This window comes from Sus scrofa, chromosome 7 (assembly GCF_054392235.1).
Source record: "Sus scrofa isolate SSC_HxYL_T2T_F1_AM1 chromosome 7, Sscrofa_HxYL_maternal_Yorkshire_Landrace_v2.0, whole genome shotgun sequence".
In the NCBI taxonomy this organism is placed as follows: Eukaryota; Metazoa; Chordata; class Mammalia; order Artiodactyla; family Suidae; genus Sus; species Sus scrofa.
This window is the reverse complement of record NC_139389.1, coordinates 106,986,888-107,013,888: the sequence shown is the minus strand read 5'-3', so window position 1 is coordinate 107,013,888 and position 27,001 is coordinate 106,986,888. Positions and strand designations below refer to the sequence as shown.

The following is a 27,001-nucleotide window of genomic DNA, read 5'->3' as shown; positions in this document are numbered from 1 at the left end:
CTTTACTGCTGTTAAACCACGAATCACACATTCTCTTCAGTGTGCAGGTTCTGTGATCACGTGCTTTCTCACACAGGAGCTCATGGATGTCAGGGGATTAAAACGATAACTTTTTCCTGAAGAAGTTGTGGTCAAGGGGCCTGAGGGTTGAGTAGCAGTGAGAACGTGGACTCCCAGCCCGATCCTCCAGCTCTTCTTACTATCTCCCTCTGGGCCTCCGTTACATTTTTTAATTTTAATTTTATCTATCTTTCAAAAAATTTATTTTATTGCCACACCCGTGGCATATGGAAGTTCCCGGGCCAGGGGTTGAATCTGTGCCACAGCTGTGACCTAAACTGCAGCTGTGGCAATGCCAGATCATTTTAACCCACTGCACAGGGCTGGATATTGAACCGGTGCCTCCACAGCGACCTGAGCTGCTGCAGTTGGATTCCTAAGCCACTGTGCCACTGCAGGGACTCCTAATTTTTATTTACAATTTTTTTTTTTGGTCTTTTTAGGGCCACACCCTCTGCACATGGATGTTTCCAGGCTAGGGGGTTAAATCGGAACTATGGCCATGGGTTTACACCACAGCAATGCGGGATCTGAGCCACACCTGAGAACTACACTATGGCTCAGGGCAACACTGGACCCTTAACCCACTGAGTGAGGCCAGGAATCAAACCTGCATCCTGTGGATACTAGTCAGATTCATTTCCGCTGAGGCATGGTGGGAACTCCTACAAAAATCTTTTAAATTTAATTTTTATTTTATATTGGTGTATAGTTGATTTATAATATTGTGTTAGTTTCAGGTGCACAGCAAGGTGATTCAGTTATGCATGTACATATATCCATTCCTTTTCAGATTCTTTCCCCTTATAGGTTATTAGAGAATATTGGGTAGAGTTGGGCCCAGTGTCTTTATGTAGCAAAACAAAACACTGAGGAACAAATGACGCAGGTGGCAGTGTGCGTTGTGCTAAGTGAGAGAAGCCCGTCTCAAGAGGTCAATATTGTTTGATCCTCTTTTTTTTTTTTTTTTTTTTGTCTTTTTGCCATTTCTTGGGCCACTCCCGCGGCATATGGAGGTTCCCAGGCTAGGGGTCGAATCGGAGCCGTAGCCACCAGCCTATGCCAGAGCCACACCAACACAGGATCCGAGCCGCGTCTGCAGCCTACACCACAGCTCATGGCAATGCCGGATCCTTAACCCACTGAGCAAGGGCAGGGTTCGAACCTGAAACCTCATGGTTCCTAGTTGGATTCGTTAACCACTGAGCCACGATGGGGACTCCTTGTTTGATCCTCTTTATGTGTCTTTCTGAAAAAGGCAGAACTCTAGGATCAGAAAACAGATCCATAGTTGCCAGGAATGGGGCAGGAGGGAAATTCTGGGGGTGACAGAATTACTCTCTGGATTTTTTGGTGGTGGTTACATCACTGAGGAAGTTGGTCAAAATTCAGATCTAAACCGGAGTTCCTGTCATGGCTCAGTGGTTGATGCGTCCGATTGGGAGCCATGGGATTGCGGGTTTGATCCCTGGCCTTGCTCAGTGGGTTAGGGATCTGGCGTTGCCGTGGGCTGTGGTGTGGGTCACGGAGGTGGCTCGGATCCCACGTTGCTGTGGCTCTGGCATAGGCCGGCGGCTGCGGCTCCGACTTGACCCCTAGCCTGGGAACCTCCATGTGCCGCGAGAAGTGGCCCTAGAAAAGGCAAAAAGACCAAAAAAAAAAAAAAAAAAAAAAAAATTCAGACCTAAACCTAAAAAGGCTGAATGCTACTGTATGTAAGTTATACCTTAATAAACAAATAAAATGTAAAACACACACACTCACCATTGGAAATCACCACTAGGAAATCTCTGGGGTCCTCTCAGGGCTTCCTGTCCCTGATTCTGTATGGCAGGTGTGGTCACGGGCAGGGCAGGAGTAAGAGAGATCCAGGATCTCCTCTCGTTTTTCTTTTCTTTTTTTTTCTTCATTAAAACTTTTTTTTATTATGGTTGATTTACAGTGTTCTGTCAATTTCTTACACAGCAAAGTGACCCAGCTATACATCCATATCCATTCTTTTTTTCCCATCATCTCCCATCTGCTCCATCACAAATGATCAGCTACGGTTTCCACTCCTCTAGTTTTTCGACTTCCTTCCCTGATTCGTCCAACTGCCCCCAACGCAGCAGAGCCTTCCCATGATGGAGAAAGAGAGGAGACAGGCTTCCTTGGCTGTTTTAGGAACGAGATCCTCCCTCCGGTAGGTAAGTGCCTCCTTACGCCTGATGGAGGTTCTCCGAGGACAGAGGCCTTGCCCAGCCGCTCATCCCAGGTCCAAGGTCTGAGTAACTGGCCATAAGTGGAATATTTCCGAACAAGAGCTCAGAATCCAAATCCCACTGAAGCCGCCACGTTGGCTTGTCAGACAAACGGGAATGTGGGTGGAGGGCACACACCTCCGCCCAGGGTCTGCAGGAGGAGCCCCCGCCTCTGCCCTGCTTTTGCTCAGGCCTAATGTGGGACTATTAACCAAGGCCACTCTGGTCACACAGTGATGGAACCAAGTCCTACCCGGGAGGAGGAGAGCAAAGGCCACCTCAGGCTGGCAGGGGCAACTGCCCAGCAGGATCTGCAGACGTGCTCAGACTTTGCCTCCCCGGGCTTCTCAGACGCAGCAGCATCTAATCCCAGCACCCATTCCATGAGCACTTATTATGTGCCAGGCACAAGCTAAGCCTCTGTATGAACTTGCAACAACCACCAGATTTCAACATTGTTTTCCAATTAAGGAAGCTAGTGCTCAGAGCGAGGCGTGTGCCCAGCCACTGCAGTCGGGGCCGGTGCTCTGTTTGTCGGCCAGGCTGGCTCCCAGGCTACGAGGGCACTGACCCTGGGCCCTAAGGGGCAGGAGCAGCACAGAGCCCCGCTCCAGGCAGAGCTCACGCCGAGGTCCCTCACCCACCCCACGCCTCTTCCAAATAAGCCAGAGCCTGCAGCCTCTCCATGGTCAGAGTCCTGCCCCTCAAAAACGGGCAGAGTCTGGGGCAGATACTATAATCCCACCGTGGGTGCTAAAGGACTGGATGCAGGGAGAGGGCGTGGGCACAGGCGCCAGAAGTCCCAGGAAGGGGTGCCAGATATTCACAGGGGCGCCTCGGCTCAGGAAGGCAGCTTGGGGGAAGCAAATCACAGAACTCTGGGGCCCAGGAAGGAGCAAGCCCTTCAGAAGGCTTCCTGGATGCTTCTCCAAGCCACAGAGTTTGGAAGCTGCCTCATCCCAGGAAATGTCTGAGGACAAGAAACACTGATCAGAGGCCTCGAGCAACTGGGAGCTGGCACAAGGGGAAAGGACAGCCTAATGGCCTTTATGCCAGACGTCCCCAAAAGGATGTGGGGGGAGAGGAAGCAGTCGAGGGGAGAGGATGTCAGACAATTGTGGGTGGGCACAGCTCTGAGTGTTATAACCAGCAGCCCCAAAGCTCCACCTCCACCTTGGACCTGAACCAGACCTCTGTCCTTGGTGGTCAGCGGGATCGTGTGCTCAGTGACAGCTTGCTAAAAAAACATTCTGGAAATGAGTCAGATGGCTCAGCTGGGAAAGAGTTCTGGGTTCCCTGGAGCGAGTGGCCACGTCCAAGGAGGACAGGGAAGTGTGGCTCTTTCACGGTGGGGGGTCAGGACCTGATAGAGGGGTGTGCTACAGACCTGACCCTTCAGGTGCCCTTGCAGGGGTGACCTTGATCTTGACCTTGTGGGGCAGGAAGTCTTGCTCTGGGAGATGGCTCAGTGGTGGGGAGAGGAGTTCACACGTTTCTGAGGTCATTTTCTACTTTCGGGAGCAGATCTTTGTGGCTGAAGCGCGCTGCTCGGGGCTGGCCTCATCCTTCACAGGATCACAGTGCTGATGCAAGGTGCTTTGCATCTTGTTCTCGTTCTCCTCCTGTCAGCCTGGCTTCCAGGCTCGAAGAGTCCCGCTGCTTTGGTATGAGTGGGAGATGAGATTGTTGCTCAGGAAACCAAGATGCCCTGTAAGGATCCCTGTCTGTATAGAGCAGATTTCCATCTTAGGACTTCAGAGTGTCCGAATGGGGTCTGGCCACTGATGATGTTCACCAGGCCGCTGGGTTTCGTGGTCAAGCACAGACAACGGGGCATAGAGACCACCCAGCCAAGAGGACCCCAGCAGTCAGGGGCTTCAGCCTTTTGGTGACACTTTTGTCCCACATCTACTAGGATGTGTCCCCTACCCCAGAGGTTTTCTGAGCTACTCAACATCCTGCTTGGGAGTGAGAGGGAAACAGGCCGTGTGTGTGTGTGTGTGTGTGTGTGTGTGTGTGTGGGCAGGGTGGAGAGTGGAGAGGGGTGGTGGATTTTTTTCCCTAGTTGTAAATCCTGCCCAGCAAACCCCAAACCAAGAAGCCACACAGAGTTAGATGGATTATAGTAGGTTCAAGTCATTTATTTTTAGAAGGTACCAGCATGTTTGGTTCTGGGGTCCAATCCCCAAATTCCAGAAAAATAAACTAATGAGAACCACATGCACTATGAGAAGGCCATTCCAACGTGTCTGTGATCATGCAGTGAGTGGGCATAGAATACAGACCAGGAGCCCTGGGCGTGGAGCAGGGCCTCCCTCCTCGGACTGCTGACAGCAGCTGGCTCTAGCCCTCAGTGAGGCTGGGGAGAGGGCCGAGGCTGGGCCATTTGGACCCTGTCCCTTTACGGCCCTGGGCCCCTTATTGCTACATTTGCTACTTTGCTACTTTATGGCCCCTGGGTTATGCCCAGAGGATGCCTTATCAGTGGGTGGTACTAACGAGCAGGCTGCTGGCGTCTGCCGTTGCCATGGTTACACAAGCACAGACCTCAATTCAGAGGGTCCCGTGGTGAGTTCTCAGGGATGCATTTGGCCACTATTCGACTGTGCCACACATGGTCCTTTGCTACATAATCAGCTCGTCCAGTTTCTTTGAAGCCCCCACAGGGCTTTCCAGCTCCTGGATTTTATCGGAAATGCCCTTCAAAAAATCCTGCAAGACCCAAAGACCAACAGCCCTCAATCCTTTCCAAGCTTCCGGGAAGCCTTCCTCGTGGTGGCTTTGGAAGTCCATGCATTTGGAGTATAATGAGAAGGGTGCATTTTAGGGAGAACATCAACTTCTACAACCAGCCAAGGAGCCAGATGGGCGGCAGCCTCCTGCTTCATGCCCTGTTGGTGAGGTAGTTTGAACACACCAGTAGCGCTGCTGCAGGAAAAGCCCCTGGAGCATGTCTCCGAGTGTTCACTGGTCTAAGAAGCAATGCAGAGTGGCGAGAGGTCCCTCCCGGGTGCTGGCCTGTACCTGACCCATTGGCAGTGGTGGGCCTGGAGCCTGCTGCATTCCTGGGGGTACAGCAACAGCTCCCCAGCAGAACAAAGCATCCCTTCCTGGAAGGGCAGGAGCCTTCTCCCCAGTCCAGAGAGCACCTGCTGCTCTGGTCAGGCCTTCTGGCCGTGGCAGGGCACCTACGTGCGTCAACCTACAAGCTCGACTCTCTCCAGGTAGGCAAAGTCTATGCCGGTCAGATGCCTGGTCCCCTGACGCGTGGGTGGTCACTCCTAAGACTGCCCTGATGCTTTAGCCCTGGGGCTGCAACATGATATTTACCCCAAGAGCCCTCACTGGGAGGAATCCCAGGCCCAGAGACCATGGTGCCCAGTTAGGGGAGCTAAGGCAGGTCAGGGCAAAAGAGCAAAATCTGTTTTGCTACAGAACTGCCTTCGAAAATCTAATCTGGTCTGAACTTTTGGCTATGTCGGCCAGGCCAGTAGGGAACTGGCCAAGACCAGACTTTGCAAGTGTTCTTGCATTCTAGGGCCTGCGTGGTAGACTGCCCTAGGACTGGCCAACTTGGGTGGAGCAATTCCATTCCACCCTTCATTGCTGGACGTGATCTACCGGGGAGCACAGGGTGGTGGTCCCAGGACCGAGCAGGCCTTGGTTGGAAGGCGGGAGGAGGGGGTTATTGCTCTGGATTTGAATCCATCTGAGGTGCCCTTACATATCTTGAGCCTGCTGGATGTTCTCAGAGGTGGCGGGAAGCCTGCTCCATCTCGGGGGAGCAATCTACCTGGCTCTGGGAGGACCCTCTGGGGACCCCCAGGCTGGTCCAAGCCTCGGAAGCCATGGCCAGGGGGACACAGGTGTCCCGGCCGGGGAGGCCACCCCTGCCCTCGCTGTAGCCATGAGGAAGGACAGGAGGCAGCCCAGCCCTTGCCCTGACAACGCTATGCCCCAGAGGGCACAGAGGCATCTGCTCTTCTGGAACTGCCTTTGTCCGCATACCCAGTGCATCAGTGTTAGCACAGTCTGGCACCCAGGCAGGAAGTGGGCTGCCTTTGGGCAATGTTGGGTATCTGCGATTCTGTTCTGAACCAGGAGGTCTGTGTGAAAAGCAAGGGGGTAGAAAAGGGTGGGGGGAGGAGAGGAGGGGTCAGAAGACCCCATAATATGGGATAGGGCTTCACATAGCTCAGTGACTCATCGGGCAGCTGCCGAGGGTCTGCCAAGGGTCAGGCTCTGTGCCCAGGTGGTGCCACATGAGGGGGAGGGGGTGCCTTCCCCAGAGTCGGGGTCTATAGTGCTCCCCTTGGGAACACTCTGAGATCCTTACATAATGTCTCTCACTTCCCCTGTACCTTGAGGTGGGAGCAACCACTGCCAGCAGGGGTAACTGAGGCATGAGGGGCAAGAATCCACCAGGGTACAACTGGAGTCCCGACTCCTCGTGCCTGCAGTGGCCCCACCCTGGGGAGGGAAGCTGGTGCCCTGGAGACAGGGCATGAAGGTAGGGTGGGAAAGATGGTCCCAAGGGCGCACCGGGGAAGCAGCCTCTGCAAACAAGCTTATGTGCCTCACCGGCTGGTGCATTTGCCCACACGAGTGAAGAAATACCCGTCATTGCTGTTTTGCTTCTGTGTTTGCTGTATGTCTATTCCCAAAGGAGATTTTTCACCTCCGGCCAAAAGCAGATAAAAGGAGGAAGGTCAGAGCAGGTGAGGGGGTTGTGTCTGAATGCAAAAGCATGTTGCTTATGCCACGCTGTCCAAGGGCTCCTGGGAGTCACCATGATGGCAGCGACCACGATGAGAGGAGGAGTAGCTACCGTTTGCGAAGCACCTACTACGCGCCAGGCACCCGACGCGGTGCCCTGCATCACTCCCGCCCCGCCAATGGCAGATGGTCGTTTGGACACACACAGGAAAGGGGTACAAGGGGTCTTATGCAGGTGTTTGCGGGTTTAGCTCTGTGTCTGCGTTTCCCTTGATGTTTGCCATCACGGACGTGGTGCCTTTGCTGGGCCATCAGAGAACCCTTGGGCCTGGCCTCGCCCGGGACTGCCAGCCTCGGCCCCAGCCCCTTGGGCTGGAACCCTCCCCGCTTCCACTGGGGGCTGCTGGAGGGGAGGGTCCCAATGGTCCCTGCGCTCGTGGCCACATTTATTTTGAGTAAGACGCAGGAACACACCAAGGAGCGAGGGGCAACAACGGAATAAGTTACGAAATAATAAACATTTTAAAAGATGATCAGAACCTTCACGGCTGTTAAACCACAAGCTCTTTCATCTACACCCGTGCTTCCTCTGGCGCTGGACCCTAGAGACATCTGACAGGAGCCGAGGGCCACCGCCAGTGCCCGTGGAGGCCTTTTTGCAAGGTGGCCTCAGAGGGGGTTGGAAGAACTTGAGATGCCGCAAATCCAGGGGGTGGCTGAGCGAGGGCCATGGGGCCGGGGTGTGTGGTGTAAGGGTGGCCAGGTCCTGGCTCCTTACATGTGGTGGCGGTGGAGATGGGGGAGGCGGTAGGGACACGGTGGCCTGACTGGGGTGGGTGCCCAGGAGAGGCGGGGGAAGGTGGGTGGAATACTGGATGTGCTCAGGGCCAGTGGGTCCCCGCTGACTTTGCTGGAAGGCATGGTCCCCCAGGCAGCTAGAGGAGTGGTGATGGTCGGAATATAACCTCAGGGGACAGTCACAACGGGAGCCCCACTGGGTGTTCTCCCCAAACAGGTTAGGGACCAGGACCTCCTAGAGAGTGGGGTGTCGGCACACAACTGTACAAGGAAGAGAGGGCTGTAAACAGGGGTCTCTACTGGGCCGACCCCAGGCTCCGCCGCCTCTTTCTGGCCCCCCTTGGGTCCCCCACTGCGTCTCCCCAACGCTGCCCGGCACGGCCCTCACTCTTTCTCTTTCACAGTGACCAAATCTCCCCGCAGGGAGACTCTGTCCGCAGAGGTGGAGCGCCGCCGCCTGCCCGTATGGTCCTCGGGCCCGAGCCCTGCGGGCGGAACTGTCAGGAGGACTGCATCAGGCCGGTGAGCCGCTTGCCCGCCAGCGACTTTCCCTGCAGAGACAGCGACACGGAGGCACCACAGGCGCACACACACACACAGAGGACAGAGACAGAGAGCCAGACAGGTGGATTAACTGGTGCACGAGCCTCGGAGGCCACACAATAGCTCACGGACCCCTCTGACCTCTGCACGGGGGCACCTTAACCACAGACAGGTGAACAACCAGGGCTCTGGGGCGGGCTAGGGGGTGGGGGAAGGCTAGGGGGTGGGGGTGGGGTGTTGCACTTTAGGGGTGCGGGTGGGGGGTCCCTTCCTTTAAACCAGGCATTTCTGCCTTTCGGTGGAGTGTCTCCTAAGGCCTGGAGGCTTCCCCTGAACTTGATTTTATCCAAGTGAGGAAGGAAAGGTAGGCTTGGGGCCCAGTAAGCTCAGGGAGGGTGACCCAATGAGATGATGGCTAAGGATCTGGGTGACTTGGGCTGAATGGATAAACTGGTCTGAGGAAGGCAGAAGACCTAGGAATCCTGTTGGAAAGGCAGGCCCGAGCTCTCTGGGGGTCCTCTTGGTGACGGGTTCTGGGGCTTGCAAGGGCAGGGCATCCTCCGGTCTTGGCCCCAGGCTGGCAAATAGGTGTTGCTGTGGGACACAGGGCACTGCCTTCCTATCTATGTTCCTGGTCCCTCTCTGTGGTACCTAGAAGCTGACTTTGATGATTCCACATCAGGAGGCCTTACAAGCCCTTCATTTACAAACGATGGAGCTGTTCTCATCCTCTTGGAAGCAAAAAGGATGACCTCTACCTTGAGGCCTGGTATGTGGGACACAGAGGTCCTGAGAGAGGCCAGCCCTTCGCATGCCCCGGGCGGAGGTGGCTGAGGAGCCTCTGATGTGGCACCGGGTGCCAAGAGGAGGATGAGCAAGCTCAGAGCTCTGCTCTTTTCCCTGGTCATAGTCTGTGCCCGTCCCCTGCTCACCCTCTTCAGAAATCCATAGCATTGGACAAGGGTCTAGAGGAGATATGGCTGGACCCAAGCAGATTGATTGCCATGTCTGGAAAAAGACTCAGAACTCATCCTATTATTGACAGGGGGTCAGTGACGCCAGGGCCATCTGCACGGGGAAGCACAGGGTGGCTGGTCAGCACGGGCTGCTGGGCTGCGGCGTTTGGTAGTGAGATTGCAAGGGCCAGCAACTCCTCATGTTCATTTCCAAGGCAGGGTGCAAGGGCTCGTCTTGTTTACGGGGCTTGGCTGCAATGTAAGCTGGGTGTAATTTAGAAAAATTGATCAGGTTTGTGAAGCCTGGTAGGGTACTCAATACACCTGCTGATTGATGGATAATGGGCATTTCCAGCAAAGGAACAACAAGGGCTGGATGCAGGACTCGATGTCATTTGGCTTAGCGCTCCACGGAAGGACACTCCAGCTCCACTTTAAGAATTCCCACGGCGGGGATGGGAGCGTGTTTAGAAATGGATACACCCTCTGGGCGGTTGGGAAGTCTGAAGCCTCCTTCCCTTTGCTCTGTTTCTTCCTTTTCACTCCTCCTTGTCACTAGGGAGACAAAACTTTTCACTTCTTTCTCCTCAAAACACACACATACACATGCATGCACATATACATGCACGCACAACACAAAATCTCCCCATCAGCAACCTTATCTGAATCTTCAGATACACTAACCTTAGCCTGCAGCTGGATACATTTATACTGGGCTAAGGATTTTTTAATCAGATTTTTTTTTTTTTTTAAATCCTGGAGGGTTTTAACTGCCAGTCTCTGCAAATCACTAAAAGCGGGATGGCTACTTCTCTGTGTGGAGTGGGTCAGGTGCCACAATAGCTCATCAATGGCAGGGGCTGACCTCCGAGGACGCCCTCCAGCCTGGGTGCTAAAGCACACACACACTGGGACGTTCCTCGACTGCCTTTTCTTACACGGAGCTGGAGGCATCTGTCACCTGGGCAGCCTACCTGGGAACCACCCAGGGCTGAAGGCAGGAAGCACGGGGCATGTGGAGCTGATGCGTCTAGGGGCCTCCTGGTCTGGGGGCTCTACCAAACCTCCCCAGGCCCCTTCCACCCTTGGCCATCCCTGCTCACAGGAAAGGCACCAATGTCGCTTTCCTCTTGGGTTTTGCTTATTGCTGTGGAAACCACACACCAAAGACAGCTCCTCCCATCCCTCCTCCACCAGGGCCACAAATTACACACCCTGTACCCAAGTATATGTTCCAGGTCTGCCGTACATGGCATTTGGGGCTCTGATTTAGCTGGCGGATGTGGAATAAGAGGAATCGCTAAAGCTGAATGATGGTCCATTGCCTGTGCGTATGTTACAAAAGCCCAGAGACAAAGACGGTGAGGTTTACCAGGCATCCAAACCCTCATTAAAGCTCTATTCTCATTAGTGAGGTCATTTTGGCGGGTGAGCGGGCTGTGGCGGAGGGAGGTTAGGGAGTCTGTCTCTGGAGGAGTGTGTGTCTGTCTGTTTTAGGTGAATTTGGCCCTGAGCATCACTACCCTCCTCCCCTCCCGGTTCTACAGAGCGGGCTGGGCTGGGCTGGGAGGCGCTAATTAATCTCTTCCTGCCTAAATCCTGGAGCTCAGCCTCATAGCTCTGACTCCAAGGACCTGTGGCCAGCTCATCCATCCTCCCCCTCCCTTTCCCCAGCTGCTTCCATCGCTCAGGGCTTCAGGGGAGGGGGAGGGGATGGGGGTAGGGGTGGGTGCAGCTGACCCGCCTGGAGAATATGCCCTGAGATTTCCCCAACCTCTCATCCATCCGGGTGGTGCTCCTTGGCATTTTTGTCTCCCTCTCCCGCTCCCTCACTCACGCATTTACCAAACGCCAGTTCTGCTGCTAAAGGAGGTTGCGAGGGGTCAGGTCGGCTCAGGGGGCAGCTCAGCCCAGCTGCTATCTGTCCACTAGGCAGTGACCTCCCGGGTGAGGCGGGAAGGTGGTTACTCATGCAGGATGCAGGCAAGGTTAGATGCCTGGCCCCGGGCTTTGGGGGAGAAATCCTGCAATCACACTGGCTCAGCAGCTGCCTCTCTTCTGAAGAGCTGAGGTTCTTGTAATTTTCAGGGATCAAAGTGAAATCTGACAGCAGAGGCTACCAGTATTCAGAGATGAGCTGCCCTGAGGTCTGTGCTGCTGGGGGCTTGCTGGGAGCTCCGAGCTACCTACTCTGTCCAGAGAGAGGAGAGTGGCCACTCTGCACCCTCTAGGGCTCTTTCTTGCCTCCTCTTCACCCCGTCCTGCCTCCAGTTTGGGTGAGTCTATAGGAGACATTTAGGAAGGGGAGCGGTAATCTTGCCTCTGCCTGACATCTTGCATAGTTACAGGGGAAGGCATTTTTTTTTTTTTTTTTTTTTTTAGGATGGGAATGTGCACTGTTCCTCAATGCTGGTCAGTTGGGAATGGATCATGGTGCCAGGAAACTGCAGCCAGCTCAGCCTGAGGCCCTGGCGTAGCTGAGCGAAGCAGTTGAAGGTGGTTGAAAATGCTATTAGCAGGCAGCCTTTGTCCAAGTGAAAAAATATACGGTGATTAAGAACTGAGCTGCCGAAGGTACATTCCGGAGACACCAAAGCTTTGCCTTCAAACAAAGGGCTTTTCACCTTCGAGACATTTGGCTAAGTTTCATCCACTAGAATCTGGGATCCTTCAATTTCATGGACCGCTCAGTGCTGGGTTCACAAACGCCTACACGTTCAATTCCCACCCTCTACCCTGACGAATCATTTCAGCTCTGCAGCCCTCTTGATGGCTAGAAGCCTGGAAGAAGGTGGTCATGGAATCCTTTGTTTCTAACAGGAGATGCACAAAAGGAATCGCTCCCTTTTGTTCAGTGCTTCAGGAAAAAAAAAATCAACATGCTGCTTGACATGCTGAGGCTCTGTGCATCGTACTTCCAGATCTTAAATCAACAAAGCATGCACCACCCGGGTTACCAAGAGCTTTTGCCACTTACTTACCTGGGAGACTGATGCTAACCTCTTTGGCTGGGAGAAGGGCTGTGGCTCAGAGAGGAGCCCTGGGAGTCAGATGGCATGTGGGGGCAGCGGAGCCAAGCACTAGTGGCTCCAGCAGAACCTTTTTCAACACTAGGAAAGTAAAGACACCTGAGCTGCAGCTGAGACTTTTTTCTTGCTGATTTGCCCAGATGACCTAAGACCAGCGTTACAGATCTTAAGTCCACTCTAAAAATCCATGCTACCAGGGGGACAGAAATCAACCGTGGCTGCCTCTAGGAGAGAGGGATGGAATTGACTGGAAAGGGGCGTGAAGGAACTTTCTAGGGTGATGGGGTATAGGTTACATTGATACAGACATTTGTCAAACTCATTGAACCATGCATTTCAGATCTATTCATTTTGCCATGTGCAATTATGCCTCAAAAGAAAAGAAAAACGATTAAAAAAAAATTCCAGCTATCACATCTCTGCTTTGAAATTTCCTACCCCTTACTCTTTTTCAATTGCTGCCCCAGAAAATATGCCTTTTGGCTAAATTCAGAGCTTCCCCTTCCAGGAGAGGGGAAGTCCAGAGTCCTTTGTTAGGGGAACTAGAACTTGCAATAGAAGGAATTTGGAACATGATTTCTAGGCTCCATCGATCCAAACTGATCACCTTGTGGTGACACACAGGCATTTTTCATCCCTGCTAATGAAAAATGGTGTTTTGCTGAAGAGGGCTGACCAGGTGACCTCCTCAGGCAGGAAGTGGGAGGCCCCGGAGATAAGCTGTCCTCTCAAGGAGACGGAAAGTTACCCGTGAATAGACGATGCTCGGGTTCATGAAGGATGAGCCTATGTGGACTCAGGCCTGTAGGGGACTTGCTGGGGAGAGCGGCCAGCCCCTGGCTGAGAGCCAGGTGGAAGGGAACGGGCCTGGCCTGGGTTTGTCAGGAGGAGGAGGAGCCAAGGAGCTGCCTAACTTTAGGGGGTGACTTCCCTGGAGGCTGGGGCCCCTGCTGCTCCTTCCCCACTGGGCAAAGCCACAGGAAGGTTTTCCAAAGGGAATCGTGTAAAGAATTCTTCGGCCTCTCCTTTCCCAACGATGTTTAAAACTGGGGAGAGAGTGCCATTTGCTTGGGGCAGTTTAGAGGGCTGAGAAACTCTGGCAGGGGATGGTAGGAAAACCCACACTTCATATAGAATAATTTGAAGACACTTCAACTTTCCTCTTTCATCATCACCAAGATGGGCAGATGAAATGGGGACTAGCCAATGGTTACCCACGGCTAATCCCACGGCAGAGTTAGGCCGGAGCAGCATCGGGGGAAGAGAGGCTGCTTCTGGCTTTCTCACGCCTCGGTGGTGGGGGTGGGGCAGAAGGCCTGTGACAAGATCCATTCCTGGGGTCTGTATGACTCCTGGGTCCTTGCCAAGCTTTCTGATCTCTCTCAGGAGCTGAAGGGCATTTCATTTGGTTTTCAAATATTCTCTGTAGTTGACTTTTAAAAAACAGGATACCACAAACATAAAACAACACCCCCCCCCCAAATCCAGAGAGAGGTGGAAGTTGAATTAATGTGTTTTAAAAAAGCCCATTGGATGAAGAATTACTATAAGATAAACATATTTAAAAAGTAAGGCACATGGTTGAAATAAAAACAATGGAGTCCTTTGCAACAGCCCATTGTCTTCTGTGCAGTCATACAAACCATCAGGTTTTGTCACGTCAAAGGTGGGTCTGTGGACTCTGCCAGCAGTCGCTGTCTGCAGAGAGCAATTTCCACAAAATGTCACTGGGGAGTTCCCGCTGTGGCTCAGCAGAAACGAACCCGACTAGCATCCATGAGAATGCAGGTTCGATCCCTGGCCCTGCTCAGTGGGTTAAGGATCTGGAGTTGCCATAAGCTTTGGCGTAGTTCTCAGACAAGGCTGGGATCCTGCGTTGCTATGGCTGTGATGCAGGCTGGCAGCTGTAGCTCTGATTTGACCCCTAGCCGGGGAACTTCCATATGCTGTGGGTGCCGCCCTAAAAAGACAAAAAAAAAAAAAAAAAAAAAAGTCGCTGGGACCATTAGACGGTTCAGACGTGTTTTTCTAGCCAGTATTGGCAACTAGCAGTGCCTTTCTAAAATTGAAGTTAAAAAATGTTTTCATTAGAGGATGGTTGATTTATAATGCTGTGAACTTCATTTCTTTTTTTTTTTAATGTAGAAAAGGTGAGTTGCCAGCCCTCCTATCTGAACGAAATATGAGAGGACCATCCTATCCCCTAATCTCCCAGGGACCTTCTCTTTGAATGTCTTATTCCCGTCCAGCGGGTGGTGTGGTACCCCTTGTACCCTCGCTTCTCAAGTGCCGCCCCCTCCAGTCACCCAGACTTCAATGGTGGCAGCGTGGGGATGGTCCCCTTACTGGGACACAGGTTAGCTGCCAAGGACGGTTGCTGATTGAGCAGTCTTGTGGGTCAAGCACCTAGGCATGTGCCAGAGCCCTGTGCTAATGTCCACAGCATCCTTGCCAGTTAGGTGTTCCTTTAACTCTCACTGGACACGTGAGGTTGAGCCACTTAGCCTTCACGGCCCGTACACCTTCTCCTTGGCACATGACAGTCATGCTCAAGGATGGAGGCAGGTAGGTGTTCAGGACTAAGGGCTCCTTCATGCCCACCCACACCAGAAGACCGCTCTGGGCAGCAAGGGTGATTTTCTCAACTGCACCAAAAAAGATGCATCGGCTCTTAGGCACACTTGGGACCCACCCAAGCATTTCTGTTCTGCCTTAGGTGCTTCCCTTTATCACAGTGGGGACTCCTGAGAAAGACAAGAGGCCACCTTCTGGCTGGCAAGACAGGCAAAGTGGGATTTTGGCTCCTGTGCTGAGTTGAGGCACAGGTCCCACTGCCTGGTGCTCATGGATTTAAAGTGATGGCTGCTGGGCAGGCCAGTGAAGCTGCACTTGTATGTGTGGCCCTGTGTGATTGGTGCCAGTGCCTCTGGGATCTCCATAGCAACGGTCCCAGGGAGGAGGGAAGCAGGTGTACTGTTTACCTTCCTAAGGAGGGGCAGCCAGATGCCTTTTTCCAATTAGAACCAAGCGTCTAAATGGAGCTGGCTGGGACCGCTTTCCAGGTGCTGTTCCTGGCACTTCTAACTCCTATGCCCCCCACTCCCATCATGTTCCTCACTTACGGGGCTCTCTGCAAAGTCTGACCTCTGCCTGCTAGTTTGGGTGGGTGATGGGAAATCTTCCTCCAGGTCCCCAGCTGTGCAGAGACAAATCTGGAACCAGGCAGCCATGCCGGATGCCAGGAGTGACAAGGGCTCAGCAGCTGTGCCTGACACTGGTGGCACAATGCCCAGGCACAGACTCCCCAGCCTCCTGTCCAAGTGGTGCATTTCCACTTTCCCTGCTGCTTTTTCTCCCCCTGCAGAAGAAATGTCCTCCTTTTACCACCGGATCTCTCATCTCCTTCCTCTAGTTCTGACTGAACAACCCTGGTGCTCTTTCTACACTCAGCTTGCAGCAAGTTCTTGGTGGGCTTGGGGGTGGAGCGGAGGCGGGCATTCTTTTCACGAAGCCCCTCAATAGCATGCCTTCCGGTAGCCCAGGCTCGCCTTGCCTCTTCCTCCCCTCCTCCTCCTTAAATGTGCTTTGGCATCTTGCCGCTGGTTCACTCTAAATTAGGCAAAGGCCAAAACACTCAAAGGAAATAGGGACAGGACTGAGTTGCTACTGGCGACAACTTGATGCTAGTTTTTTCCCCAACTGGGGAGTTCAAGTGACCCTTGACTATGGCTACAGGGGAGAAGATGAAGTTTAGTGGACAAGACAGGAGGAAGCCTCACTTGCTCTGCAGCGTGGGGTTCTTCTCAGGACCCACAGAGATTCGAACCCCACCCTCCTAAGCACTTGTCTCCTTCCTGCAAACCTGACCACCCAGAATACATCCATGGGTTGGGGCCTTTGGTTAAGCCAGCTGCCAAGGTAAGGTTTCAGAGGTACAGGCAGTCAGTGTGCCGACTGCCCCTTCTGCCCCAAAGCATAATCTTTCTTTGAACGTCCATTTCCATTGGGATGCGTATGCAAGGAGGGCTGGCCCCCTTCCCTCTCCTACCTACTATCAGGAATGCAGTTTGGTGGGCTTTTATCAGATCTGTGTGTCTAACCTGAAAAAGTGCAGCAGGGGACAGGTCAAGCGGCATTTTTAAAAGACACTTCTGGACAGAAATGTGGGCCGGTGGAATTCCGAGCCACAGAGAACCTTCTTCCTTCCCTACAAATGCTTTTCCCATGTCTCTGCCATGCCTTCCATCCCCGTGGGACGGGATGGGCAGTTCCCCAGCCCGCTCCTCCCCTGGTGGTCCAGTAGTTAGAAGTAGGTAGAAGCGTGAGATTTCCAAGCTTCCCTCACGGCTTGACCCTGGGCCACAGAGGAAGAGTAATGGAAGCTGTAGCTGGAGATGAAGCCTCAGGATGCTGCTGTTGGATTTAAAAGCATCTTCAAAGGTAGTGGGCATTTCTGCTAGGGGTCCAGGAGAAGCAATTTACAGGGTCCAAACCTAAAGACATCATTGGTACATTGCCTCTGGGACAGGGGACTCATCTCAGTGTCATTTCCGGACCCCTCAGCTTCTTGTTTCTTACAACTATGGGTATAAAAAAACCAGGTAGGAAAACTGTGGGCACCCCAAATGGGTGCTGCTGACTGTCCATGGAACTAGGGTGTGGGCACAGGAGTGGTGGGTAGAGATGAGGCCACGGACAAACAGATCACCTCTTCTGGTTTTGGGAGCACCTTCTGTGCAGAAGGAGCCCAAAGAAGGTTAGAGAGTGCAGACGCTGGGATCACTCACCCACTGCTGGAAGGAAGCCACCTCGGGGGTGAAATGCAGCGGCCATTCTGACTCTGCGCCAGCAGCACTAGGCAATTGTGTTTTTAGGAAGGGAAGTGAAGAATAACTTATCCAGCCGAAACCGTGAAGACCTGTGGCTTTAGGGGAGCCCCTGCCCAGACACACACCCAGCTGCAGCAGGCAGGCGGTCCATGCGCAGAGGCGCATGCAGTTCTGCAGCGTATGTTACACATGTACCATACACTGAACACGGAGGTGCATATTAGGCAGGCAGCAGGTGCACCGTGCATGCAGCTACGCACATGTGCATGTTTACAGCGCGGCACTTACATAAGCATCTCATGCAAGCTTCATAAGCGACCACGTGATTGGCTGTAGAGCTTTATTTACATTAGGCTCCTAAGTTGCCAGTCTTTGACAAACCCTGCAAACTTAAAGCATGTACCTTAAGATGCATATAGAGGCCTGCCTTTCCCCAAGAAAAAGCCATTTGTGTCAGTGGAAATGGTGTCTCTGCTTCTGTTTCTGTCAATACTACCAGCAACAGGAGCATGGACCCTAAACGGGCTGGTTTATGAGGGCTTTCAAAGCATCCTCTGCCACTTAGTTCTGACTCCTCCAACAACTCACTTTGTAGTAACAAAAATAGAAACCTCTGTTTATCTGGCAGATGGGGCGTCCAGACTTGATGAGGCTGTTTTGCTCAGGGTGGCTCCAGGCAGGCAGAAAGCTGAGAGGTGAGGGTTTCTGGGAACAAGGCTTCTGCCGAGCAGACCCCTACATCAGCAGGGCTGGATTTCATGTTCTCACTGGGGAGACCCATCTTTGATCTGTGTGATCTGGAAGCAGGAGGCATCTTAGGGTCCTGCCCCTCAGCTGGGGACAAATGCCAGATCCTGACAATGTAAGGTAGCGTTTCCTGCCCCCCCTCCACGCCCCACTCTGCTATAAACCCCCGGCCCCTACAGCTTTTCTGGCAAGTGTGTAGGGACCCTGAGAAACTGACCATGGGGCAGAAGCTGGCCTGCTGGGCACCAGAGGAAAACCACCCCCACCCCCATTCCCAGGGAAAGCAGAGAAACTGGCTCTGAGTCAACTTTGAAAGTAAGTCAATGATAAGAGCGACCATTTATCAAGGTGTCCCATGAGCTGGTTGCTCTAATAAACGAATATACTCTTTCCACCTTGTCATATATGAGATGCCTGTGTCCCCATCCTCAACTGCAAAATAAATACAATAATACCTACCTCATAGAACATCATTGGAAATTAAGAGCTAAGCATGGGTTGCAGGTAACATCACAATGAAAATACAAAAAGTCACCCTGGGGCACATACACTGCAGACACTATTCTAAGCACTTTGGGTATCTTTTCCCCTCCTCATCATTTGTTCTTATCTCCCTTTTACAGATGAGGAAACCGAGGCTGGGAAGCGCTGCCTGAGTCACACAGTTACGTGGAGGAGCTGGAGTAGCACCTAAGTCCCTCTTGGGCCAGGCTCCTGGTGACAGGGGTGCCCACACTGTGACACAGTGAGTCCCAGGAAGTGGCAGCTGTTCTTGTTAAGGCCCTCATTTAGCACCAACATCCATCCCAGGCAGTCGGCGTCATCATACCCACTGGGCAAGGGAGCAACTTGCCTGCGATCTTACAGCAACTTTAGGTGGAGAAACAGGAGTGGGCCGGGGCTGCCCAGCCCTAACCCTGAACCCACTCTCTACACCCTGGAGGGCACTAAAAGGACATTGTTCTCAGGGGGCAGGGGCAGCAGGTCATTTTCAGTAGGGGATGAGAATGCAGTGGGGAGGCGAATATCGCTGCTGGGGTTCTGCCACTTCACCTCAAATAGTTGGTGCTTCTCAATCACACCCCAGACTGCTGGCCAAGGAGCAGTGTGGACGGCGCAGCCACGAGGGGCCAGCTGGAGCCTCTCAAACAGACTCCTGCCTGGGAAAGGTGCACCTCCCTGGGCAGTCATCTGTGTGGCACTGGGGGCATGGAAAGGAAGAGGACCCTGACCCCAAATCTGAACAAAGCTGCTGAAGAGCAGGCACCACCCCACCCACCCGCCTTCTTCTCATAACGTCTTGCACATCTAGAAACAATTCAGGAATGCTTTGATTGAGGGCTAGCAAATGATGGGATCTGAAGCTGTGTCATTACCAAGGAAACCACCATGGAGGCTATGACCACAGGAGGGTGACCACTCTTAAGTGCTAATGGTTGAATCCTTTACATATTTAGAAGTATGGATGCCCTGGAAGCCTCCAGTATCCAGGAGAGAGAATCCATCAGAATTTTCCCTCTGCTTTTGCTGCAGTGTATGAGGTTGGGTTGAGCTTTGTATTGGCTAATCCATCTCTACTCCCCAACTTAATCTGCTATGACGTAAGGGCCAGGTCCTCTGTCCTACCTGATGGTCTGTCTTTGTCCCCTAGGCCTGGGGGTTCGGATGCACCAGGCTCTTGGTGCAAACAAGAAAAGCCAGAGGTGTGGCATAAAACACTGCTCCAGCCCTGTGAGAAAGTATGGGCACCCCTAGGTCCCCACACCTCTCTCTCCCCTACCTCTCCTGTCCAGGCATCAATCACGCCCAAAAGAGTTTTAAAGGACAAGATGAGGGAACCTAGTCACAATCAGCTCTGACTGGGCTTTCTTTGGTTTCAAAAATGTCTTATTAAAACTTTGCTGACTTTATCGGGATCGCCATGTTTAATGAGCGGCCTCAAAGAATTTGAAAGCAAAAGATGAGGAGAGGAAAAAAGCCATAAGCTGTAATCACCATAATTATACAATCCCATGATGAGTTGAAAGCAGCCCTGGCAAAGCCCGAGAGAGAGGGGAGTGTCATTTGCAATCAGGTTGGTCCTCAGGACAGCTGGAAAGAATGTGACACGAGAGCCCTTCCCTTCTCCTGAGCTGGGCTGAAGATGAGTCCTCGTGGCAGCACCCAGGAGGAGGGGACCCGGGGAGGGGGGTCTCAGGACTCCGAGGGCATGTTCTTCTCCTGGCCAGGCTGAGCCAGTTTGGGTGCCAGCTTGTCCACCTGGAATGTGCACTGGCATCCGGTAAAAAGCAACTGCCTTGATCCTATCTTTTCCGCTTTCAATGGAACATCCTTTCTGGAGGGGAATGCAGAGAGGCCAAGCCTCTCCCAACCAGAGCCAGGGCAGCCCACCCACGCCAGCCCCGCTGTGCTCAGCCCGACTGCACCGCAGCTGCTCGGCCTCCCTGTGCCAATGGGCACGGGTGTCCTCTGCTCACGGACCTCCTCCTTGGCATTCAGGGGAGAGAGCCCTGTTGCCCAGGGCTCTGCTGCAGCAGCAGCAATTGGCTTAAAAACAAACAAAACCAAAAAAGCAAGGATGACATGTGAAGGGCAGGAATTCCACCTCTTGACAGTGGACTTGCTTTGACTGTATCATCATCTGGCTTTTCTTCCCCCAGGGTAGAGTCTAACTGACTCCTCGGGATTCCTTTTCTCTGGTCTCAGCAAACTTCCCCCATACAATCCTTTCTCCTTTTCCTTTGCGGATTTATAAACCACACAATAAAGTGCAGTAGGATCCATTTAATGAATTAATACACCTGAGGATTCCAGTTGGGAGATGGAATCCAATGCAGAAACCTGCTCTACAGTATCCTTGGCCATAAGGCTGCTGAATGTTTCCAGGGAGCTCCTTATTTTTTTTTTTTTTTTTGTCTTTTTGCCTTTTTCTAGGGCTGCTCCCATGGCATATGGAGGTTCGCAGGCTAGGGGTCTAATCAGAGTTGTAGCCACCGGCCTACGCCCAGAGCCACAGCAACGCGGGATCTGAGCCATGTCTTTGACCTACACCACAGCTCACTGCAACGCCGGATCCTTAACCCACTGAGCAAGGGCAGGGACTGAACCTGCAACCTCATGGTTCCTAGTCAGATTCGTTAACCACTAAGCTACAACGGGAACTCCTGGGAGTTCCTTATTCTTTTTTTTTTTTTTTTTTTTTTGTCTTTTCTAGGTCCGCTTCCAAAGCATATGGAGGTTCCCAGGCTAGGGGTCTAATCGGAGCTATAGCTGTCGGCCTACACCAGAGCCACGGCAACGCGGGATCCGAGCCGCATCTGCGACCTACACCACAGCTCACAGCAATGCTGGATCCTTAACCCACTGGGCAAGGCCAGGGATCGAACCTGCAACCTCATGGTTCCTAGTCAGATTTGTTAACCACTGAGCCACGATGGGAACTCCCAGGAGCTCCTTATTCTTGAAGGTGACACATAACACAGTTGGGAAGCTGCCACGGTTAGAGTATTCTTAATAGAGTGACTCTCCTCATACCTTCTCCCCATCTGTTTTAACTTTGTCTGGAATCTTCCAGAACTGTCCACTCACTCTGGGAAACAAACACAAATAGATCTCCAGGTGGTTATCAAATCTCTGTAGAGTTAGACATTTTTTTTTTTCTTATTGGGGTCATATCCTTGGCATATGAAAGTTCCCAGGCTAGGGATCGAATCAGAGCGGCAGCTGCCGGCCTGTTCCACAGGCACAGCAACACTGGATCCAAGCTGCATCTGCGACCCATGCTGCAGCTTGCAGCAACGCCGTATCCTTAACCCACTGAGCGAGGCCAGGAGTTGAACTGTGTCTTCACAGACACTATGTCAGGTTCTTAATCTGCTGAGCTACAGCAGGAACTCCTCCTAGGCATCTTAATTTCTCTCATCTGACGTGGTTTCCAGAGTCCCCAGAAATTCTTTTCTGAATCTTCCCTAGTTCATTGAAGTTCCTGATAAAATGGGGGTGGGGGGTTGTCTTAGAACCAAGACTCAACACAGCCTAGAGTAACACAGAGATCAGTGGCACACTTCTCTCTTCTGATGGTGTTATTACAACCTAAAGCTGCTTTTTTAAAAAAGTGATTGCATCCTGCTTTTGCATCTTGTAAGCTTGCAATCAATTACAATGCCAGATTTTTTTTTTTTACCTTGAATTACAGTGAAGGCTAGGAATGCCAGCCTGTAGTTGTAAGACTAAATTTTTTCAATAAGTTTTATCTGGTTAAATTATATCTGGTTCTTTTGGACCCACCGTCCCACCTGAAGGAGATACTTTTCAATATAATTCCATTGTCTATCAAACGAGCAATATCTTCCAGGTTTGGATCTTTGAATACAGCTGGTCATGTTTGTCTCTTCATCTGGGTCATTGAAAACAATGTTGGATCAAATAGGGCTGTGGCTGGACCCTTGTGGCCACAACCAGAAACTGCCCTTCCCATTGACATAGATCTACTAATACACCCCCTTACCCGCCTTCAAGGTGCAGTGAATATACTTGCTTTACCTAATTATGGTCAAACACAGAGGGAGCAGAGGTGGAGGGGGGGTCCAGGGGCAGGAATGGGCCTTAATTTCAACCTTGCAGTACTGCTATCTGGTTACCAGTAAGTCTGTTCTGGGGCAGGGGGTGTAGGTTGAAGGTCCTCCATCTCTGGGAAGCCAGGCTCCCAAGGAGGGTGTGGAAAGTGACTGCAGATATTGCCCCAATGAGGCCCATTCCTGTCTGGGGCTGTGGTGACTCCGCTCAGGTCAAAATGCTTTGACTGTGACTAGGGGGTATGGCAGAACTATTGCCTTTTACCCTGCCCTGTTCCCATCCAGGGGGAGCCAGCAAACAAACAAACACTCAAGGGTCTTTCTCTCATTGGCCTTCGGGTAACATCACCCAACGATCACACGGCTCTGAGCTCTTTTCAGCTTCCCTTCGGGGGCCCAGTTAGCCTTCTGCCTCACAGGGAAGTTCCCCAGGTTGTTCCCACCTATGGATTTGTATCCCGCCCTCCTTCCACGATACCGCGCTTCCCAAACTCGGTTTGAACCACAGGCGCTCACTTGCCACGTAGGAAAACGGGGAAGATCCCTGCATTGCTTTGACCAGGAACTCATTTTGGGAGAAGGCCACGACCAGCTCACCTCTCAGCCTTCAAAGTCAGACCCTGAGCTCCCTGACTTCGAACCCTCCAGTTTGGACAAAGGCAGACGTGAGTCTCTTCTCCTTGACTGTGACACTGGCAGCTTGGTCCCCTTCCTAGGTTCCTGCTATTCCAAAACCTGATGAACCAAGGCCTAGAGGTTTCTCTCCTGGCCCTTGGGGGGTGCCGCCGGTCCCCTGGTAGCTCCGAGGTGGATCCTGTCCTCTGTGGATGCAGGCGCCCTGTCCCCTCCGTGGTCAGCACGCCCCGCTGTTCATCCCACTGAGATCCCTGCGGTCGGTCACCTTCCCCCTCGGCCTTCTCACTGGACAGATGGGAAGCCCATGGCCATTTTCACGTGGCTGCCTGGGGACCGGTGCCAGAAATCTGACTGTACGAGGGACATGGAACAGGCTGAAATTCCACACCCCATCAGCCACTTCTACAGTGAGAGCTCCTTCTAGAAGGACGTCTCTCCTGAGTAGGGAGTGGGGGGAGGCTCGGTTATGGCAAAGGGCTGCAGGTCAGCTCCCAAAATAGATTCCCGCCTGGCACATCCATCCACAGTGTGCCCCCAGCCTGCCTTGCGGGAGACTGGCAGGGATGCGATTTGGATCTGAATCAGTGGCTGTAAACACACAGCTGTGCCTTTCTGCCTCACAGGAGTTTTTCACTTGGCTGCTCGGCACATCGGGGTCTGGGGACGGCAGGGGAGGGCTGGTGAGGGGAGGAGGAGCCGTTTTGCACAGCCTAGCTGTCCCCTCTGTCAGGAGGCTGAGTCACGGCTGCATTTTTTTTTTTCTCGGAGTGAGCACTCCACGGGAAGGGCATCTGGGGCTGGTTTTGGTTGACAGGTTGAACCATCAGCGGCAACAGGTGGGGGTTCCTCCTTCCAAGAGAAGTGGCAGGGTCTAGGGCTGAGTTTTTCAAAAATGCCAACAACCTCTGACTCTTTGTGATGAATAAAAAATCTCCCCTTCCTCAGAGTTTTCAGAAAGCCCCTCACCCCACCCCCTGCCACGGACTTTATCTGTCTTCTCAGGATCCCGCCAACCAAGCTGATTTGGCTGTCTTACATCCTAGTTGGTTTATAAAAAATAGACTTTTCCATGTTCATGTTCCAGCTACAAACTATAACATTAATTTTTTTTTTTTCAAACTTCACTTGGATCCAAGGTGGAGAGAGAGGGAGAGAGAGCAGAGGAGGCTTGACCCTCCGTGGCATGTACCCGGGATAACGTGCTTTCTGGTGACCTCTTTTTTGTCATCTCTAAGAGGGGACAGAGGTGAGCTGGCCCGGTGTTCTCCAGGGAACCGGAAGGTGTGGTAGCGGGTGAGCAGCAGAGTGGTGCTGAGATCCTCAGATGCTCACACATCGCTTTTCTCCCACGCCCCACAACACATGGGGTAATGCTGTAGCACCCACACTGGAGCCCATCCTTCTGCCCACCTGATCTCCCCTGGCTGGGCATCCATCCCGGAGGGGTGGGGACACCAGAACTGGGGAGGTGGACAGGATGTGTGATGCTCACTTGGTCTCTATGACCTCTCCCTCCCTGGCCTCCAGAGGGTCACACTGCAGAGTGAGCCCCAAAGGGTGGAAGTGTCAGGGCCTGTGGGTCGGCACCCCGCCCCCCGCTCCGCCCCACATGACACTCAGTTCCATCAGTGCTTTAACTGCAAATCCTCGTCGAAGGATTTTAAATACACACCCAATTCCATTCTATCCCGGGTTTACTTCCCAGCCTCAAAGGTAGGCAGCCGCTTTCTGGGGAGAAAGGCAGCTCCTCTCCTGCTCAGGGATGATTAGCATAACTCGAAAAATCTAAGGCTAGAGAGAAGCACAGACCCATAGCACATCCCAGCTGAAAAGGTCCACGGAAATGTTCTCGTCCATGCCGGTGAACACAGGAGAAAACCAGGGCCCAGAGAGGGCTAGCGAGGGGTCTGAGGTCACACTGCCAGCAAGCTGGAGCCACTCTGTACGGGAGCTGCTGAGGTCGCATTTCAGAGTCCCAGGGGAAGTCCTTGTTGGGCAAGTGAGGCAAGTTTTCACGCTCTCCCTCCCAAGCTCTGCGACAGAATCCATCCTCCTCCCTCTCTAGGCAGGGTCCCAGCATTGCTGGACCTCTGAGATGGGAGAGGCTGGCATTACAATCTGTGACCCACTTGTCCCACCGGGGCCCAAGCACAGTTTGCAATCAAAAGCAGCTCTAAAGATTTTTAGCCAATTGTTCCTTGCCGGAGGCCCGAAAGGATTTTTTTCCACTGAGGTCAAAGCCCTCTGGGGCTCTGCTGAGTCTAGGTATTTGAGAACTCATTCCGCCAGAGTGCAGGCTCTGCCCCGCGAGGCGCTGAGGGGGAGGGGGCGACAGGCTCCCTCTGGGAAGGAGATGCCGTGCCTGGTGGGCTGAGCACCCTGGCTGCCTGCCCTCTGCCTCGCCTGCCAGGAGGCTCAGCACCTGGGCAGGGGGCTGGGGGGCTCCTTCCTGCAGAGCTGCCTGGGAGGTGGGGGAGGTGAGCTGCCAGCGTTCTAGCTCTCATTAGCTTTTCCTTGGCTTTTGGTTGGGGCGGGAGGAAAGGGGGAGGCCGAGCGGGTGACAGCTGGCTCCCAGAGCGTCCCGGCCTCCATCTGACTTTCTTGCCGCATTCCTTGGCAGGCAGGACCGAAACGCTTGTTGTGGAGGTGTCGCTTGGCACACGCCGAGGCTCCCTCGGCTCCCGCTCCTTGCTGTTTCCATCCCAAGGAGCACCTTGGCCAAGCCCACCTGTGCTGCCCTCTTAGGAAGGGGATGAAGGCCTGGTCATCATCTCTGCTCTCCCCTGAGGCCTCCGGCGCTTGCTTGGGCATCAGCAACCCCATATCCCATCTTGGGAGCGAGGCTCCCAGGAGGGCAGCAACGATGTCCTAGGAGGCTGATGCCACCATCACTAGGGGCTGCCGCTCCTCCGGGGACCTGTGCACAAAAGGACCTTTTCTAGCTTTCCCTTCCCAGGCTGGAGTTCTCATCAGATGGCTTTGGCCACCGTCCTAAAAGGGACAATCAAATTGCTGCTCTTAATGGCCCCTGGCTCCCTCTTGCCCTTGTCCCACGCATCTGCTGTCCTCTAGGTCAGGGTCGGGTCCTGGGAGGCCCTCCCTGCTTCGTGACAGACCCTGAAGGAATGAGCATGCCTAAGAGAGGGCAGAGGGATGGAGAGCCTTTCGGCTTTTGCCACCCTCCCACCCTCACTGTCCCTGTAGACAGCAAAAGCAGGAAGACGGTGGAGGCCGGCAGGCCAGCCGGTGCTGAGCAGTAGGAAGCGGTCTTTAGTTAGAGAAGAGCCTCCTCCGGACACTCAGCAACACCTGGGACCTCCCACCAGTGAGTCTGAAGAGGAGACGGAAGGTGATCAAGCAACCCACAGATGTTTCTTACTGTGACTTTCATATTTCACAGCCACTGTGAAGGGGAGCTTCCCAGTGGACAGTGCATGGGAGAGACAGGCTCCATCCAGTTGACCTGAGGTCATGTCTGCCTCTCCCCTGACCTGAGGGGCTGCTGTGTGTTACAGCTCTTCCTGGGCCTGGGGCTTCTGGGACCAGGGCCACCGTGTACAATGGTGTGAGTTGTCCACTGCGCAAGGGCATTCATTCAGCTGTGCTTTGCTTGGTGAGCTGGGCATCTGTGGAGGTGGGCCCATCAGAGGAGGTCCTACTTTCTGCTCTGAATAGAGGAGTGGTCTGGGCTAATTGTATCAGGCCATGGACTTTCAGTGATGTTTGCTGCTGAACCTGGGCCTTCCCTGTCCAAAAACAAGCTTTTAAGCAAGCTCTGTGGCTCCAGGAGGCCAAGCTACATGATGCCTCGGGAGAGCCTATCCCTCCACATTTGCTCTGATATTCAAGTTCAGGGTGACTCCCAGTGAAGCT

The 27,001-nt window shown here is 53.1% G+C and overlaps 1 protein-coding gene and 1 long non-coding RNA gene across 24 annotated transcripts in view; one reads left to right on the top strand and one right to left on the bottom strand.

The window, feature by feature from the left end:
* The window catches only part of LOC110261629 (uncharacterized), a 36,279-nt gene extending 34,033 nt beyond the window's left edge, over window positions 1–2,246 (top strand). Inside the window, exon 4 of the long non-coding RNA XR_014811090.1 lies at window positions 2,103–2,246. This is a non-coding gene — a long non-coding RNA (uncharacterized LOC110261629). The remainder of the gene's footprint in view (window positions 1–2,102) is intronic.
* Window positions 2,247–4,420: 2,174 nt separating this feature from the next.
* The window catches only part of RGS6 (regulator of G protein signaling 6), a 564,797-nt gene continuing 542,216 nt past the window's right edge, over window positions 4,421–27,001 (bottom strand). For 16 of the 23 annotated variants that reach the window (XM_021099952.2, XM_084969664.1, XM_084969662.1 and 13 more), the window contains one exon: window positions 4,421–8,365. In XM_021099952.2, coding sequence (XP_020955611.1) covers window positions 8,315–8,365 — 51 coding nt within the window. In that variant the 3' untranslated portion in view covers window positions 4,421–8,314. Of the gene's footprint in view, window positions 8,366–17,129; window positions 17,197–27,001 lie in introns of all 23 variants that reach the window. The other 7 variants (XM_021099946.2, XM_021099945.2, XM_084969655.1 and 4 more) reach the window with 1 other exon arrangement.